Raw genomic sequence first — 17,261 nt, 5'->3', positions numbered from 1 at the left:
CAGACCTCAAATAGAGTCTGATTAGGAGACTAAGATCCAGATCCCCCGCACCGCTGCAGGGGACCTGGATCCTCCTGTCTCACCCCCCCCCCACCCCATCATACACACACTTACCGGTGCTTCCTGCTGTATTGCCGGGGCAGCGGGTTGACGTCTACGCGATCCGCGTAGACAACGTCCGCTGCAGCCGGAAGGAGGTGTGGCTAGCAGCGGGGGTTGTCTGCGTCCGTCGCGCAAACCTTCCCCGACTGTCAGAGATCAGAGTTCCCCGCACCGGTGCGGGGAACTCTGATCTCTGACAGCCGGGGAAAGTATACGCGACGGACGGATACAAACCCCCGCTGCCAACTCCACCTCCTTCCGGCTGCAGCAGAAGGCGACGTCAACCCGCTGCCCCGGCTGGAAGCACCGGTAAGAGAGGGCTGAGAGGGGAGGGGAGGGGAGAGTGTGTGTGTGTGTGTGTGTTAGTTAAATGGGGGTATAGGGTGTGTGTGTGTGTGTGTGTGTTAAATGGGGGCATAGGGCATTTCTGGAGTGGCGTTAAGGGGGCATTTAATAGAGCACTCTGCCTCCTGAAATGCCTTATACAATGCCTTTTAACTCCCTTAATGCCACTCTGCCTCCTGAAATGCCTTATACCTCCCTATATGCCACTCTGCCCCATAATATGCATTTTAACCCCCTAAATGCCAGAATGGGATATAGGGGTATAAGGCATTTCTGGAGGCAGAGTGGCATATAGGGGTATAAGGCATTTCTGGAGGCAGAGTGGCACATAGGGGGTCAAAAGGCATACCATGGGGCACAGTGGCATATAGAGGGTTAAAAGGCATATCATGGGCCACAGTGCCATATTGGAGTGGCAAGCCTGGGGGCAGATGTGCGTAACTGGGGGACAGGTTGGAAAATACAAGAAATAAAAACAAAAAAAATATTTTTCTCAATCATAGCTTTTATTAAAAAAAATAGTTTACATGAATTAACATTTACTGGTAAAACTTTTTTCCTTTAGGGTCGTCTTATATTCAGGCTTTTTCTTTTTTTCCTAAGTTAATATTCAGATTTTGGGGGGTCGTCTTATAATCAGGGTCGTCTTATAATCGAGCAAATACGGTATTATTTATTATATATATTAATATTAGGCCCTGCCGCCGATATATATATAGTTATATATAGATATATATATATATAGATAGATAGATATATTAGACCCTGCTGCCTATAGCAGGTATAGATCCACACATTAACATACAAGCCCAGCTTTGCATGTATAGATCAATTGAAATTCACTTGTGAACTCAGCATTGAGGGTATAGATCAAATAAACAGAATCAGACATACAAATCCTGCAGGTATACAATTATAATGTATGGAAACATAGCATTGCAGGTATAGATCAACTGCAAATCACATGTAAACTCAGCACTGAGGGTATAGATCAAATAAATACATGGAAACAGCACTGCAGGTAATGATCAACTAAATATGACATACACAAACCCTGTATTTGCAGGTATACATAAATAATGTATAGAAACATAACATAGCAGATATGGATCTATAGAATAACACAAAAGCACAGCTTTGTGGGTATAGATCAATTGGAATTCACATAAAAACACAGCATTAAAGGTATAGATAAACCCCCACTTGGTATTTAGAGCTCACACAATAAAACACAACAAAACAATTACACACAGAAAGCTCAGCTGGACATAAGGCAATGGATTCAACATGGTTTTGTGTAAATAGCTTCATTCTACAATATCATATTATTCACAGTGGTTGCATAATTGAGTTATTGCATTTTTCCAGCATACCTGGAATGCATAAGGGAAACTGGGGGCAAAGGCAAACTCTGTCCCCAGTTTCCCATAGGCATCTTTGTCACTAAACATGGGACCAAAGATGCCTATGGGAAACTAGGGGCAGTGTTTTCCTTTGCCCCCAGTTTCCTATAGGCATCTTTGTCACTAAACATGGGACCATGGTAAGCTATTTACTGACAAAGATGCCTATGGGAAACTGGGGACAGAGTTTGCCTTTGCCCCCAGTTTCCCATAGGCATCTTTGTCACTAAACACGGGACCATGGTAAGTTATTTACTGACAAAGATGCCTATGGGAAACTGGGGACAGAGTTTGCCTTTGCCCCCAGTTTCCCATAGGCATCTTTGTCACTAAACATGGGATCAAAGATGCCTATGGGAAACTGGGGACAGTGTTTTCCTTTGCCCCCAGTTTCCTATAGGCATCTTTGTCACTAAACATGGGACCATGGGGAGCTATTTAGTGACAACGATGCCTATGGGAAACTGGGGACAGAGTTTGCCTTTGCCCCCAGTTTCCCATAGGCATCTTTGTCACTAAACATGGGACCATGGTAAGCTATTTACTGACAAAGATGCCTATGGGAAACTGGGGACAGAGTTTGCCTTTGCCCCCAGTTTCCCATAGGCATCTTTGTCACTAAACATGGGACCATGGTAAGCTATTTACTGACAAAGATGCCTATGGGAAACTGGGGACAGAGTTTGCCTTTGCCCCCAGTTTCCCATAGGCATCTCTGTCACTAAACATGGGACCATGGGGAGCTATTTAGTGACAAAGATGCCTATGGGAAATTGGGGGCAAAGGCAAACTCTGTCCCCAGTTTCCCATAGGCATCTTTGTCACTGAACATGGGACCATGGGGAGCTATTTAGTGACAAAGATGCCTATGGGAAACCGGGGACAGAGTTTCTCACCAGTTTCCCATAGCCATCTTTGTCCCAGCCTCCCACTGCCAACCATGCCCCCAGTTTGTCAACTTACCTGACTGAAGACACGCGGCCTGACAGTGGACTCTGCTGAATTCCCGCTGCCAACTTTCTCCACCCACTTCACTGAACGGGGCTGGCACCGACCCACAAAGGTAATTGAGTCGTGCTGACGCCGCCCACGAATGTTACTGAGCGGCGCCGGCTGACTCAATTCAATTTCAAATCGACAGGGGTGGCATTTTAAGAATACACCCCAGTCGATCCGAAATAGATTTGAGTCAGCTGGCCAGCGCGGCTCAATAAGCTTCGTGGGTGATGACAGCCCCGTTCAGTGAGGTGCACTGTCCCGGATTGAATTCGGGACATCTGGATCCCCTGTAGCGACGCCACTGTTCAAATTCCACCATGGTGCAAGACGCTTTCAACTTTACTTTTATAGATGAACCAAGAAGGTGCACCTCATGCTTTTGAAGATAAAACTAACCCTGAATATCAAAATACGTTATATTCCCCCGAAAGCACAAAACAACCCAACTTACTCCTCTGCCGCAACCTCAAATTCAGCGGGAACATAGGAGATTGATGTTTTTGTTCTACCTTTTCACATTTTTGCACGTATCAGGATGAATACCTGGATTTCCTTTTTATTTTGCAGACATGGCATGGTTTTTGCTTAAGTTCCTTTCCTGAGTTTTGGGGGAATGTCTAGTTCGGGACAATAAATTGTCCTGGATTGAGGCTGCCTGGACCGCGGGATATGAAGTCCTATTGTGGGACTGTCCCAGGCAATCCGGGACATGTGGTCACCCTAAACCAGAGTGAGAACAGACTTTACTGCAGATTGTCAGGTTAGTCTATGAGCATGTTAATTAACAAATCATTCTTTCACTTCCACCTGATAAATACGGTAAATCGATACTTAATAAAGCACAGCCTCTCTATTACAAAGGAATGGCGTGCAACACATGTATTTGTTTAGGTTAACAAAGATTACCATTTGTTTCATTTAAGGACTAAGGAAAAATGTCTGCTGATTCCAAACAATGTGGAATGACACAACACTATCCGAAAACCCAAGAATAGTCAGTAAAAGCAACATATTAGTAAATTAAAAGAAAAAGACAAGAACCTAAAACACAACCGTAAACTAAAGCCTGTTTCTGTTTGCCTCAGTTATCAGTTTTGTCTTTGTGAGCCCCTTTTTTTCTTATTAGTTTTCTTTGTAACTCTTCCAACTCGGGCGCACATCCACATAGGGGAAAAAGAGATTTTTGACAGAAAATAGTGTAACGCCGTATGTAAATGAGGCTTAGCAGTATTGCAGGTACATAATGTAGAGGACTGCACAGAAGAAAGTTGCGGGCGCGGGCGGTCTTGCTGGGGTTGCGGGTGGTCAGGCACTGTACCTGCGCGTCCCGGTAATCCCGCGCAGTCCTGCAAGGCTGCCTTCTCACTGCTCCCTTACGGTGTCTCCTCTCTTGCTCCACCCAGGAACAAAACGGAGTCACGTGATGTGACGTCACTTCCCGTGACTCCGCCTTGTTCCTGGGGGGAGAAAGAGAAGAGACGCTGTGAGGGAGCAACTCGAGGGCAGCCTTGCGGGACTGCGCGGGAAATCTGCAGTTCAGGTAAGGAGGTGGGCTTAATTGGCCGGGGGGATTGGTCAAAAAATCAGCGGGAGTGGGATTAAAAAAGCAGTACCGCGCAGGGCTCTAACGTAATGCACTCACATTTCCAAGGACATAAATGAGCTCATCGTAAAATATTCCTTTATTCTTCATAGCTAAAAAAAAATAAAAACACAGCAGCAATGGCACAGTATAACTCGGTTAAGTGGATAAGGTAAAGTATAATATATAATACTTGTCCTGAGTTTAGTACACAATGTTTTTATTTTTGCTTTTTTAACAAGTTATAGTAATAAGTACATTGGACATCCTGGAAGCTGACCAATTCAATTTACCCCCATCAAGCCATATATTTTTGAAAACTCATCAAATCATAAACACTATTTTATGTTCAGCAATATCCCCCAAGTTAGTTTAGCTGCCCCAATTCAAGTACCCCATATTATTTTCTTCCCTAAAACAGATGTCAGCAAAGTGTATTTTTTGTATTTCTCTAGTTTTTATGGATTTATTTTAGGTAAATAGGGAGGGCTGTAGGGCATGGGAAGGATGTGTTTAAAATGTTGTATAGGGCTACATATGATGGGATATTTTTTTTTTTTAAATGTATATGTTTATATATATTTTTACACCTAATAAGATAAGATATCTAGAACACATACGATTGGCTAATTTGCAGTTGTCTGAAAAATATTATATTATACAGAAACTACAATTATTAAGAAAAGAAAGCAGCACAATATATAATTGAAAATGTGTTTAGTAACAAAAAAGTTTGATGGTAGTTCCTCTTTAACTCAACTTTGGTATTTTTGAAAAGCAGGGCTTGTGCTCCCCCCCCCCAAAAAAAAAAGCCCCAATACTAGGTTTAACACTATATAAAGTGTAAGCATCTTATAATAATTTCACTCAATATAAACGACAGCATTTAAAGGTTTAAATCAACCAAAGATGGTAATAAAATGTGGAAAACCTATGGCATGAATCAAATATAAGCTAGCCAAACCTAAAATGAAAAATGTTTACAGTGCGAAAAAATGGCCAAATCGTTCAAATTTAATTCTATGAGGAGCTCAACTACACAAATCAAATTACTGATTCATGCACACACACATCTAAATCACTGTATAAGTGTGTTGTATTTCACAGGCGATCGCCATACCGCCACACTAACGACAGATGGCGCTGTTTAACAGCCAAGCAGTCACTCCATCTACGTTACGTCATTACGAGCGATTCCACTCCCTCCCCCTGTGTCCTTGCTGCCTGCGTGCGATTACGTGCTGACGTACGTACGACGTCGCGCAGCGGAAAAATGGCGGCTCCCAGCGTTGGTGGTTCTGCTGATCCGGTGGAGGAATCGTTCTCGACGTTTTACAGCGAGGTGACGTCATCATGAAGGGGTTAGAATGAGAATTGTGCAGCTATTGTTGGCATGTGTTTGGTGGGCTGGAGACCCGGTTGTCCGGGTTGTTATACGATGTGTGACGGGAAACCGTCTTCGAGAGGACGGGCTAATAAAGACTCATGCATTGGATGTTTGAATACGCGGGGCTGAAGCTGTACATTTGGCTGAATTCGTTCTGTCTTGGGTATTATGATGGAGGGCACTGGACTTGTATTGCCCATACAGCATCATATGGTTGATTAGGGCTAAAAAGAAGAATAGAATCAGTATTCTTCCCCCTTCTTGTTTAGGTTTACAACATCCGGAACTCACACTTAGTAGTTTAGTAGTATAAAAGACGATATATAGTATAGGGGCATACTAAGTATTATATATATAAATAATTTATTCCCACCCCAAATGTGGGTTCAATATCATGACTCGTTATACTAACAGTAGACCTGCAGTTAACAAGCAATACCCAGACATATTTTTCTAGGCTCCATTGCATTGTACCACCTTTCTGCACTTTCACAAGCCAAAGTTCCTTAGACCTTTACACACTACTCAATACTACTGCTACTACTACGCAATACTGCTACTACTACTACTAGTTTCTTTCTGTGCCAGAATACATTTAGTGGCTAACTGAATAGCCTTAGATTGCAAGATTTTAAGACAAATAAGGTGTCTTCAGGTTTATTGTACATCTGAAACTGGTATTGTTCATACATTTACAGAGTAACATACATACAATCACAGAAGACATTTAGATTGTGAGCTGAGGTTCTGTTAGCACAGTGATATCAGAAAGAAAATGCAAATGCATAATTACATTTAACACTGACCCAATAACGTAACATTTGGGAGTAACACACTGTTGGTGGGATAAAGTGTCCCCCACTATGTAATGTGTGGTTGGTAAAGTGTACCCCATGGTGGTGGCACTGCACTGTTGGCAGCCATCTTACTATTCTAATTTTTTTTTAAACAAAACTAATATGGCTGTTAGGTATCATTTTTGCAGACCTTGGTTGGGGGGGTAATTGAAGTGGCAGCTTGCTGCCCACTGATCCATTGGGAGATCAGCTGGTTGGCACACTGGTAAGCAGGCTGGCAATGGTAGGCAGCTGTAGAGACTCTTTCACTGGCCACGCAGACTGTTATGTACCAAGCCATTCTTAGAAAAAGACACACTCAGGAGATTATTCCCATATTCTATTATTTTTAAAAGACTAAATACACTTGCTGGCAGGAGCTTGAGAATCCAGACTGCTGGTTATGCTGCACTGATTTATACGTAGGTCATTATATTACAACGCTTGAAAGCTATGCTGTTTCTGAAATTCTGAATGCACGAGATTATTCTCATCAATTGTTAAAATTATAAAGAAACCCTGTAAACACAGTGAAAAAGAAACTTGTAAGGCATAATTACTGCAGTAAGCACAAACTTTTTAAAGTAATTTCAGTAAGTGACTCCTTATCGTTTCTGACTAGTCAAGTAAGCATGTTTTCTGCCATTGCTACCACCAGCAAGCTGCCTTTCATTACCTCAACTGGACAGAAACTGGAATGATAAGTCAGTTTGGCATGGTGTCTGGTGTGCCAGGAGAGTCTTCTCAACATACTCACAGAATATTTTATATAAATTGGGTATGGTATTGTAATTGGCTAGCTAGCAGCATTTCTTGCAAAGGCACTGTATTATCGAACAGAAGTCCCTCTCTCTGAATTGGAATGCCTGACCTCTAAAAAGCTCTACTGATAAATGGTCAAAAATTCCAACTGGAACACTCCAAAATCATGTGGAAAGCCTTCCCAGAAGAGTGTTACTGTTATAGCTGCAAACAGGAGTCAACGCTATATTAATACCCATGGTTTTGGAATAGGCGTAAAGGAGATGCACACAGTGGATAGAAAAAAAACAATTTACCGCAGATAATAAAAATGCTGTGTAAAAACATGGTTAATGCTATATAGGCATTGTGGTAATGACAAAAAAAATGCACTTACATAACAAAGAATGATCATGGCGGACAGTGAGAATGTTTTGGTGGGTAACCTTACTTTTGGTCATATAGTTTATGTGTGAATATTAGGCCTCGATAAACCGAAGGCCAACATGTCGACAAGAAATAATTTCCTGGCACCTAGGATTTTGCAGGATTCAGGGAGTACTGGCCCCCCCTAATGTTGTAGTACTGGGTGCGCTGGGCCCAGCAAAACAAGAGGCCCGACATCCCTGCTCCCTTAAAACCTGCAAGGCAATGCACCCAGTCCTAGTAACCAAGTTTTGGTCAAACAGTTATATTGCTACTAGATCAATGCCAAGATTGCTCTCGGGATTTGCAGTGCCCAGTACAAGAAGGATTTACTGGGCCCCTTTACCCTTACGAAGCAGCAACAGTTCCCCCACGCTTGTATTCTCAGCAGGTCTGAGAGAAGCAGAGTGCTGAGGTATAACAGCGCTTCGCTTCACTTCACTTAGAACTTCAGAAACCACAAGTGTGAGGAAGGGAGAAACAGAATGGTGGGTCTGGGGGAGGCAACCTGCTGGCCCCTGCCCAAGGGTGGGCCCTTATCTACACTGTAGGATCTAAATCTTTCTTTTCTCACATCTGATATTTCTACAATCTTTCCGTTGCTACAAAAGAACATTTCTTTTAAATTTGCGTAACTGTTTTACCGAATATAAAATAGATTTTGTGCTTCACAGGTTAAGCAAATTGAGAAGCGTGACTCGGTCTTTACTCCAAAGCAGCAGATAGAAAGACTTCTCAGGCCTGGTTCATCATATTTCAACCTAAACCCATTTGAGGTAAAATTGTCCTGATATATGACCCTCTATTTCATGCTCATTCCCTCTATTTCAGTGTTTTATAGTGTACCCTTTGGGGTAATAGTTATCGGGTCTAGTTTGGTATTTGTTTGTGGTTAAAACACAGTTCTATTTACAATGTCAACACCTGCTTAATTAATTACATTTCTTTAAAATATTGTATTTTTTTGAAATACAAAAAATATGATATGCACATTTTATTCAAGTTATTTGATGGCTTTGTTGTATTCTCCATAGTATTTGTCCATGTTTTGTTTGGACAACAGGGTAGTCCACATTTAGTGAAATAACACTCTATTATTATTATATCTATGTATTTTGATGATAACATATTGCACGGTGGACCCTGGTCTCAAAAGCCCTGTAATAGGGATCCTCTAAAAAAAACCCAAAAAACTGAAATACTCATGTGTCAGAGGTCCCTACGCGTCAACTACGAGTCAACTGTTACATATTTTATTTATAAATGTATTATGTACCTGTTAAGTAATATCACCTCTAGTCATTAGCAGTGTGTTTTTTTTAGGTTCTGCAAATAGACCCTGAAGCTACAGATGAGGAAATCAAAAAGAGATTTCGACAGGTATATATAATCTGAAACATTGTTTAATAATCTGTGATTAAAGACTGGAAAACTGTCTTAGTTTTGTACTTAGTTGCTAACAAGAAATGTTTCATCTAACTGTTCACTGAAACCTAAGCTAAAACTTATTAGGTTCATTCCATTCCAGAAATAAATTTTAAATCTTGTCAAAATTGAGCCTCGTTCGTAATTTTTTAAATTGTTAGAGACAACTTCTACATTGCTTGAGTAGTAGCTCTTTTGTGTCCTAGAATCTGATGCTAGTTTGGTAGTTACATCATGTACATCATGTTATACATGTAGTATGTAATTGATCAAGTCGTAAGTTATTACTTCACTGAATAATGCATTAACCCTGAATTCGACTTCACAGGGTAAACTCAAGCTTTAGTAAAAGGACCCAAGTCCCATGTTCACCATAAAAATCCAATATATTCCGATCAGTAGCACTAAAGAAGCAGTCCTTCAGCGTAGTCCACATATGCCTCCTAACAAAGTTGCTTTGTGTACCTCTTCCCTGATCCCTTCAGTCATAGTTAGAAGACACTTATGTGTAGACTACAATACAAAGAATCAATGAAACCTGGCGCCCGTGGTTTTTCGAGCCCTGATGTAAGGCAGCGGTGTGGCTGGGAGGGCAAAGGAGGATGAGTAGCAGTGTATGTAAATGTGTGTGTATGCTATAGTGTCAGAATCAGTGTGTTCGTGTATAGTGCTGGAATCAGTGTATGTATAAAAGTCAATTATAAAGCACTGGGCTGTTTTTTTTAATATTGGCCATTTTGTTTCACCCTACAGCTATCAATCCTTGTCCATCCAGATAAAAATCAAGATGACCCAGACAGAGCCCAGAAAGCATTTGAAGGTAATTTGATTCTACATCATCCACAAAAAACCAAATCTCTATTTTCTCTTATATATGTTTATTGTGTATTTAATTCATTTAAATGTATTATCTAATCCCATTTTTTAAACTGTAGCTGTAGACAAGGCATACAAACGTTTATTGGACCCAGAGCAGAAGAAGAGGGCGCTAGATGTAATCCAGGCTGGACAGGAATATGTTGAACATATTGTGAGTACCAATGCATCATTATAAACAGCTGCTGTTATATGTTAATGTAATCCCTAAAAGAAAGAAAAATAAGAAACTAAAATCTGATTTGTTGTATTTGAGTTTTAAGACCATACATGCCTTGCAAAAATAGTCTTTCTTAGGTTCACCTCTTACTCAAATGCCATTGTTGCGAACTCTTAATGATTCATGCCTATTTGTAGATGATGAGTTTTCCCATTGTTCCAGGTTTTTGTCCCCCGCCCAATTATAACTCGTCTACAACAAGGACATTTTCTATGATCAGAAACGAAAGGCAAAATGGCTTTGATCTTGTATTTTTCTATTTAATAAATAGTAGCGTAGTCTGATAAGAATAAATGAAGTCTTAGCTGGCTTTTCACTTCCCAACTGTCTCTCAGTCTATAGTATCTAGAATACTTCTCATTGCTTTTGTTTTCAGGTCAAAGAAAAGAAGAAGCAGTTAAAAAAAGAAGGGAAGCCAGTAGTAGTTGAGGAAGATGACCAAGAAGTGGTAAGTGTTATATGAATGATTTTTTTTTTCGCAGTCATGAAAACTAGGATTCGGCTAAACCAGAATTTACTCCTGTCATTGACTGCCTCTAATGTGAAAGCAGGGGATTCACTTGGGTGCGCTGTTTGCACATGCCCTATAGTGCTCACATTGAATTAACTGGAGGGGATGTCTTGTTTAAATCAATTGGAGCAATGCCAGACTATCACAGCATTCAGCTAGCATACCTGGTATTAGTTTTTGAAGCGTTCATTGATTTTGAATAGCAAGTACAGGCTATGCACATAAAGGGAGGGTCTAATGTCTCATGCCACCCTCACCAACAACTACATATTAAAGTACATTTTAAGTACTTTAATATGTATTATTATACATGGAGATGAAAGCACCGACCTTCAGACATGCAGAGCAATGTTTCCTCTGTGGACTAGTTGTCATACCGCTGACTGGCTGTTTAATAGACCCCCCAGAACCATTAATGAGCTAGCACTGGATCTGACTGGTGGTGAGTGTACCACATGGTTGCAGGCAGTAGGAGATCTCCTGCAAACCAAGGGGATGGGGAAAGAGACAATGCAATTGGGGCAAAGGGCATTTTCCAGAATGGAGTGTCCCTTTAAGTAGGCTTCCTGCTTTCAGTAGAGGCAGCCAGAGGGGGAAGAAAAATGAGGTGCCTTGTTTTTTTATAATGCATTTGCAAGTGTGTCTGGTTGCCTTAATCATGTTTCTTAATATAAAAAACATTTTACCATCTCTTTAATAAATTATTGCTATTATTATTATTATCTTTTATTTATATAGCGCCAACAGTTTACACAGCGCTTAATACAATACATAAATTCAAGGGATATGACAAGACGAGAATTGACAGACTAAGACAAACCGATACATTTGGTGGAGAGAGCCCTGCTCGCAAGCTTACAATCTAGAGGGAAATGGGGTGACAAACATAAGGCATAGAGAAAGGGTGAGAGGTTGTGTGGTGGTTGTATCGATGACAAGGAAGTTCTAGCAGCTAAGATGGTGCAACTTCTCTGAAGAAGTGAGTTTTTAGATGTTTCTTGAATATCGGGAGGGAGGGTGAATGCTGAAGGTTCCTTGGGAGTAGATTCCAGAGATATGGGGCAGCTCGAGTGAAATTTTGTAGACGGGAAAAGGAAGAGGTGATAAGTGAGGAGGAGAGCCTTAGCCCATGGGAAGAACGTAGGCATCGAGTAGGAGAGTATTTGCTAATGAGGTCAGAAATGTACGGAGGAGCAGTATTATGGAAGGCCTTATATGTCAGTACCAGGATTTTAAATTTCATTCTAAAGGTAATTGGGAGCTAGTGGAGGGTTTCACAGAGGGGGGAAGCAGAAGAGGAGCCCAGCAGCGGCATTTAGGATAGACTGTAGAGGAGAGAGTCGAGACAGTGGAGTGCCAACCAGAAGAGTGTTGCAGTAGTCAAGACGGGAAATAAGTGAATGAACCAGAGTTTTTGTGGATTCTTGGGTGAGGAATGGGCGGATACGATAGATGTTTTTTAGGTGCAAGTGGCAGGATCTGGCGAGGGACTGAATGTGATGGATGAAGGAGAGGTTTGAGTCAAGGATGACCCCAAGGCATCGGGCCTGGTTAGTAGGAGAGATAGTCGTGTTGTTAATGGTGATAGAGAATTCAGGTAGTGGAGTGGAGATGGAGGGAGGGAAGATAATCTTTCTAAAACTGAACTCATTAAGTTTCAGGTAGCGTTGTGACATCCATGAAGAAATAGCAGACAAGCAATTGGTAATACGGGACAGGAGAGATGGAGAGAGATCAGGAGAAGACAGGTAGATTTGGGTATATAGATGATACTGGAGGCCAAATGAGTTGATTAGTTTGCCAAGAGGAAGTATAAAGAGAGAACAGCAGAGGGCCAAGGACTGAACCTTGGGGGACACCAACCGAAAGTGGAAGGGGCGATGATGTCTTGCCAGAGAAGGAACGGTTAGACAGATATGAGGAGATCCAGGAGAGAGCTGTATCTCGAATGCCTATAGAAGCAAGTGAGTCTAGAAGAAGGTGGTGATCAACAGTATCAAAAGCAGCAGAGAGATCCAGTAGTATTAGAGAAGTGACCTTTTGCTTTGGCAGAGAGCAAGTCATTGGAAACTTTTGTTAGAGCTGTTTCAGTAGAGTGAATGGGTTTGAATGTAGGTCCTCACATTAACTGTATCCTTATTTACATCTATTTGCTTAAAACTCTTGTACATCTAGAAGCTTATGGGTCATGGGTTGGATTTGCTTTGGGATTTTTTGTTATAGTCCATGAGTGTTATAAATCTAAGTGGGATCTTGCTAAAAGAACAAAAAATTGGTAGTCAATCCAACAAGGCCATTCATTGTTAGTATAAGAGAAAATTGGTCCTAATAAGCGCAGAATATTTGTGTGGTACTCCAGTGCTAATATATACTCACTGTCAAAATAAAATCATCCGAGTGCCGCTGCAACAGAAAGAGGCGAGACTTCCACAGTTGCCTCACAAACAAACTTACAATAATAACCGTATAAGCACACATCTAATAAAGAAAGATCTATATAATACTTCCTGTGACGGAAGCCTCCATCACTGGGACCACTGGAGAGGCCTGACTGCCAGCCTCCTCCCTATTGACTATGGGCCCTGGATTTGTAGAGACTTCTGTGGCTACCCCCAGCAGTATCATCTCATCACTAGCTGAGGGGATTATCTCCAGCAGACAGCCAGGATCTGCCACCAGGGAGAGACCACCATTGTTTCAGTTTAATGTTGTATAAATCAGTCTCCCCCCACCTATTGTATTGTTAATCCCGTTACTGCCCCTGTTGTCTCTGGGAGGCAGATTAAGGGGGCGGTTTGTGCCCCAATATCTTGTTTTTTTGTTAATGTGTGATTTGCTGAATATATCCAGTCCTGTGTGTGAGAAATAAATCAGTCTTCGTTTGGTTTTACCCTACACTGAGTCTCGGCTAGTGACTGGGGAACCAGGGAAAGTGTGGAGTCCCAGGCTAAGGGAGCACAAGACAGCGGAGGTAGTCGGTCGGACTAGCCAGCTCCGTGACACTTCCCATTTACAATTTTCAGTTGATGACACTATCTCATAAAAAGAAAACAAAAAACAACAGAAAGCCCATAGTGTAGTAAATATCACATATAATGGTATTACAATTTAAGTCTCTTACAATATATAGAGCAGAGTAGATATTTTGCTACTTATTTATATTTTTTTCCTAACCCCAGTTAGCCTCCCTGGCCAACAGTGAATGAAATCCACAATATGTATGATGAGAAAGTCAGAGGACTGGGGTTAGGGTTGAGGAACTGGAGGGTATCTCTGACTTGATTGCTGAGAGTTGTCCTGAGCATGCACATTAGAGCAGTGACTGCTCTATATATTGGAAGAGTCTCTCATTTTTTAATACCATTATATATGAAATTTACTCAATTATAAGTTTTCTATTGTTTTCCTTTTATGAGATACCGCCATCAGCTGATGATTGTAAGTGAGTATTATATACATCTTCCTTTATTAGATTTTTTAAATGTATTCATTGTTAGTGTCTGGGACATAAAGTGGTTCTTTATGTAGATTATAGGTATAACCCTAAGTTGTTTTTTTTTTGCCCACAGTTCAAACAGGCTGTGTACAAACAAACCATGAAACTCTTTGCAGAGCTGGAAATAAAACGGAAAGAGCGGGAGGCAAAAGAAATGCATGAAAGGTTTGTATCTGAGCTGTACGAGTTTGAGTGAGCATTATAGAAAAGTCCGAGCTTTCGCCAAATATAATTTTAGTAAACCTTTCACCATGCTATGCTGTTTTTTATCTTATGACTGTGTTAATGCTAGTGTACAGTATTATTACTGTTTTTTTTGTTTCAGGAAAAGGCAGAGAGAAGAGGAAATTGAAGCACAAGAGAAAGCAAAACGAGACAGAGAGTGGCAGAAAAACTTTGAGGTATCCTTTATATGGAGACACTGTAGCATGACCTACTCCTTCAAATGCTTTAAGAGAACTAAATAACAAATGTATAGGAATTGTAGGGAACAGTCTGGGACTGCATTATTACATAAGTCAGTGAACAACATAGCAGAAAAACACTCTATATATGTATATACTGTATATTACAATATAAATGAAGATTTTACCCATCGCTATATATATATATATATATATATATATATATATACACACCATATTTGCTCAATTACAAGATGACCCCAACATTTGAATATTCATTTAGAAAAAGAAAAAGCCTGAATATAAGACTACCCTATAGGAAAAATATTCACATGTAATCTATTTTTCATATTTAATAAAAACTAGGGATGCACTGATATATCGGTGGCCGAAATATATCGGCCGAAAAGGGCATTATCGGCAAAATGCCGAAATAAAAAAAACGAGTGAATGAATGTTTGTTAATGAGTGTGTGTGATAGCATGGATGTGTAAGTGTGTGTGTGTGTGTGTGGGGGGGGGGAGATAGCATGGCATAGGGAGCCTGTAATCACATTCCTATCATGCCCAGGTTCTAGCATGTACTGGCTGCTGTTTGTTTTTAACATCCTGTTTGTAAATTTTTCATTTATTTAAAATAATTTAATAAACTTTTTTTTTTAATCTGATTAATCGAAAAAATAATTGGCCAACTAATCAATTATGAAAATAATTGTTAGTTGCAGCCCTAGTATTTTTCAAAGCATTTGCTCTGAAAAAACCTTGTCTTATAATCAAGCAAATACGATATAGATATAGATATATATATATATATATATATATATATATATATGTGTCATAATTGAGCAGATACAGTATATATATATCTGCGACAAACCATTTATTTAAAAATGACACCTTAAAACAGATACTCTATTTTTACATTGTCCTAGTATGTATAAATCAAAGTATTGGTTGTGGGATATAAACTTCATTAATGTCGCCATGTGGATTGAACATTGAGCACCCACAATACTTTGTTCTTGGTTTTCTTGGTGACATCTCATGCATTATTATGGCAGTACACAAATACTGAGCTGACCATTTGTGCTGATCTTTGACCAGTCTATTAAAACAATAGGGCTGATTGATATTTATTAATGTTGCATGGATATATTTCCAACCATGCGTAATTGTATCTAAACTGCTCAGGTTACAGGACATCATTGTGAACTTTGGTCATCAGAAATCCAGCTTAAAAACAGGTCTTTGGCGTAAGGTTCTGTCACATAGATTTATTAAGTGTCATGCTTACTGAGGCTTAACATATACTTATCGATGTGTGTATTATTTTTCAGATCCAATTCTACTGATATGAATGGGGTCCAGATATGTAGGTCTGAACTTTGATATATTTTCATGGCATCTGTCTTTGTCCCAACTCACCTGTTTTCTCTTCTAGGAAAGTCGTGATGGACGTGTAGACAGTTGGAGAAACTTTCAAGCCCACACGAAAGGGAAGAAAAAAGAAAAGAAGGCTCGGACCTTTTTAAAACCACCCAAAGTGAAGATGGAGCAGAGAGAGTAACCCACTTTTCTGCATAGATAGATAAACCCCCACTGAGTTTTACAAACTGCATATATGTTCTCTCTCCTTAAATATTTTTTTTTGTGCTAGAGGGTGCTTGTCCCTTTGGCTGAGAATTAATCCTTCTCTCCTTATGTACAGTGGCCACTATTCATTTTTTTTTTTTTTTTTTTTTTTTTTTTTTTGCTCAGGAAATGCTTGTAATTTAACGTTTTGTACTTCGATAGTTTGATGTCTACCAAGATTATGTTTTATAGAACCAAGACATTAAAAGGACATTTAAAGAATGATTTCAGGTAGAATTCATGTAAGCCCAGCTGAAAGTACTTAACTACACTTTGACAAAGGACGTTCAATGCCTTCCCCAAAGCCATGATCTTTTCTGATCATGAGAATGGCATATCATGGCCTATGTATAATCATTTATTGCATCTCTGTATGCACTTGGAGCTGTCTGTTCCTGCCTAAGCAGTCTGCCTTGCAACTGAGAAAGAGAGGCAGGAATCAGTAGGATCGCCGCTGTGTCACAGTGATCAGTACACTCGCATGACAAAGCCAATGTTGACAGTGATCATGGAGCAGGGAGAAAAAGACCAAGACATTCTTTAGCAACCTTCAGTTGTTTCATTTACTGTTCCAGTGGTAAATAAAACAAGATAAACTGCCCCTTCTTCATATTTTACCTCTTGATTCATTTTAGTTTATTTAGTTGCCTGCACATTTTTATCCTAAATTTGGTAATCTGTGAATTTTTAGGATGTTTTTGTGGTTTACATTATGAGGTGGTTCAAAGTCCAAACAAAAAGGTGCACTCTCTGGACTTTATTATGAAACCTGGACGGTTAAGTTAAAAACACTGTAGTCCTTTTACGTGGATCATACACAAACTTGCTTAAATATTAAGCTTATAATCACTCACCTACACCAGGTGTGTGTAGCTTT

The 17,261-nt window shown here is 40.2% G+C and overlaps 1 protein-coding gene across 1 annotated transcript; it reads left to right on the top strand.

Annotated features, from left to right (window-relative positions):
- Window positions 1-5,704: 5,704 nt before the first annotated feature.
- On the top strand, window positions 5,705-16,319 carry LOC149287958 (dnaJ homolog subfamily C member 8-like). Its single transcript, XM_089492343.1, has 9 exons — window positions 5,705-5,773; window positions 8,496-8,597; window positions 9,145-9,201; window positions 10,000-10,066; window positions 10,182-10,276; window positions 10,719-10,790; window positions 14,423-14,514; window positions 14,675-14,750; window positions 16,194-16,319. The coding sequence occupies exons 1-9, from the start codon at window positions 5,705-5,707 to the stop codon at window positions 16,317-16,319; spliced, it is 756 nt and encodes a 251-aa protein (XP_089348469.1).
- Window positions 16,320-17,261: the final 942 nt, after the last annotated feature.

The sequence above is a fragment of the Sceloporus occidentalis genome, unplaced genomic scaffold (genome assembly GCF_023333645.1).
Source record: "Sceloporus occidentalis isolate IW3139 unplaced genomic scaffold, rSceOcc1.0.p SCAF_55, whole genome shotgun sequence".
Taxonomy (NCBI): domain Eukaryota; kingdom Metazoa; phylum Chordata; class Lepidosauria; order Squamata; family Phrynosomatidae; genus Sceloporus; species Sceloporus occidentalis.
The sequence above is the reverse complement of the archived record's forward strand: the minus strand, read 5'-3'. Positions and strand labels throughout refer to the sequence as shown.

Coding starts and splice junctions, on each gene's coding strand:
- LOC149287958 (XM_089492343.1), top strand. CDS start 5,705: ATGGCGGCTCCCAGCGTTGGTGGTTCTGCTGATCCGGTGGAGGAATCG. Junction 10,277..10,718: donor AGGAATATGTTGAACATATT/GTGAGTACCAAT, acceptor TTTTGTTTTCAG/GTCAAAGAAAAGAAGAAGCA. Junction 14,751..16,193: donor AGTGGCAGAAAAACTTTGAG/GTATCCTTTATA, acceptor TTTCTCTTCTAG/GAAAGTCGTGATGGACGTGT.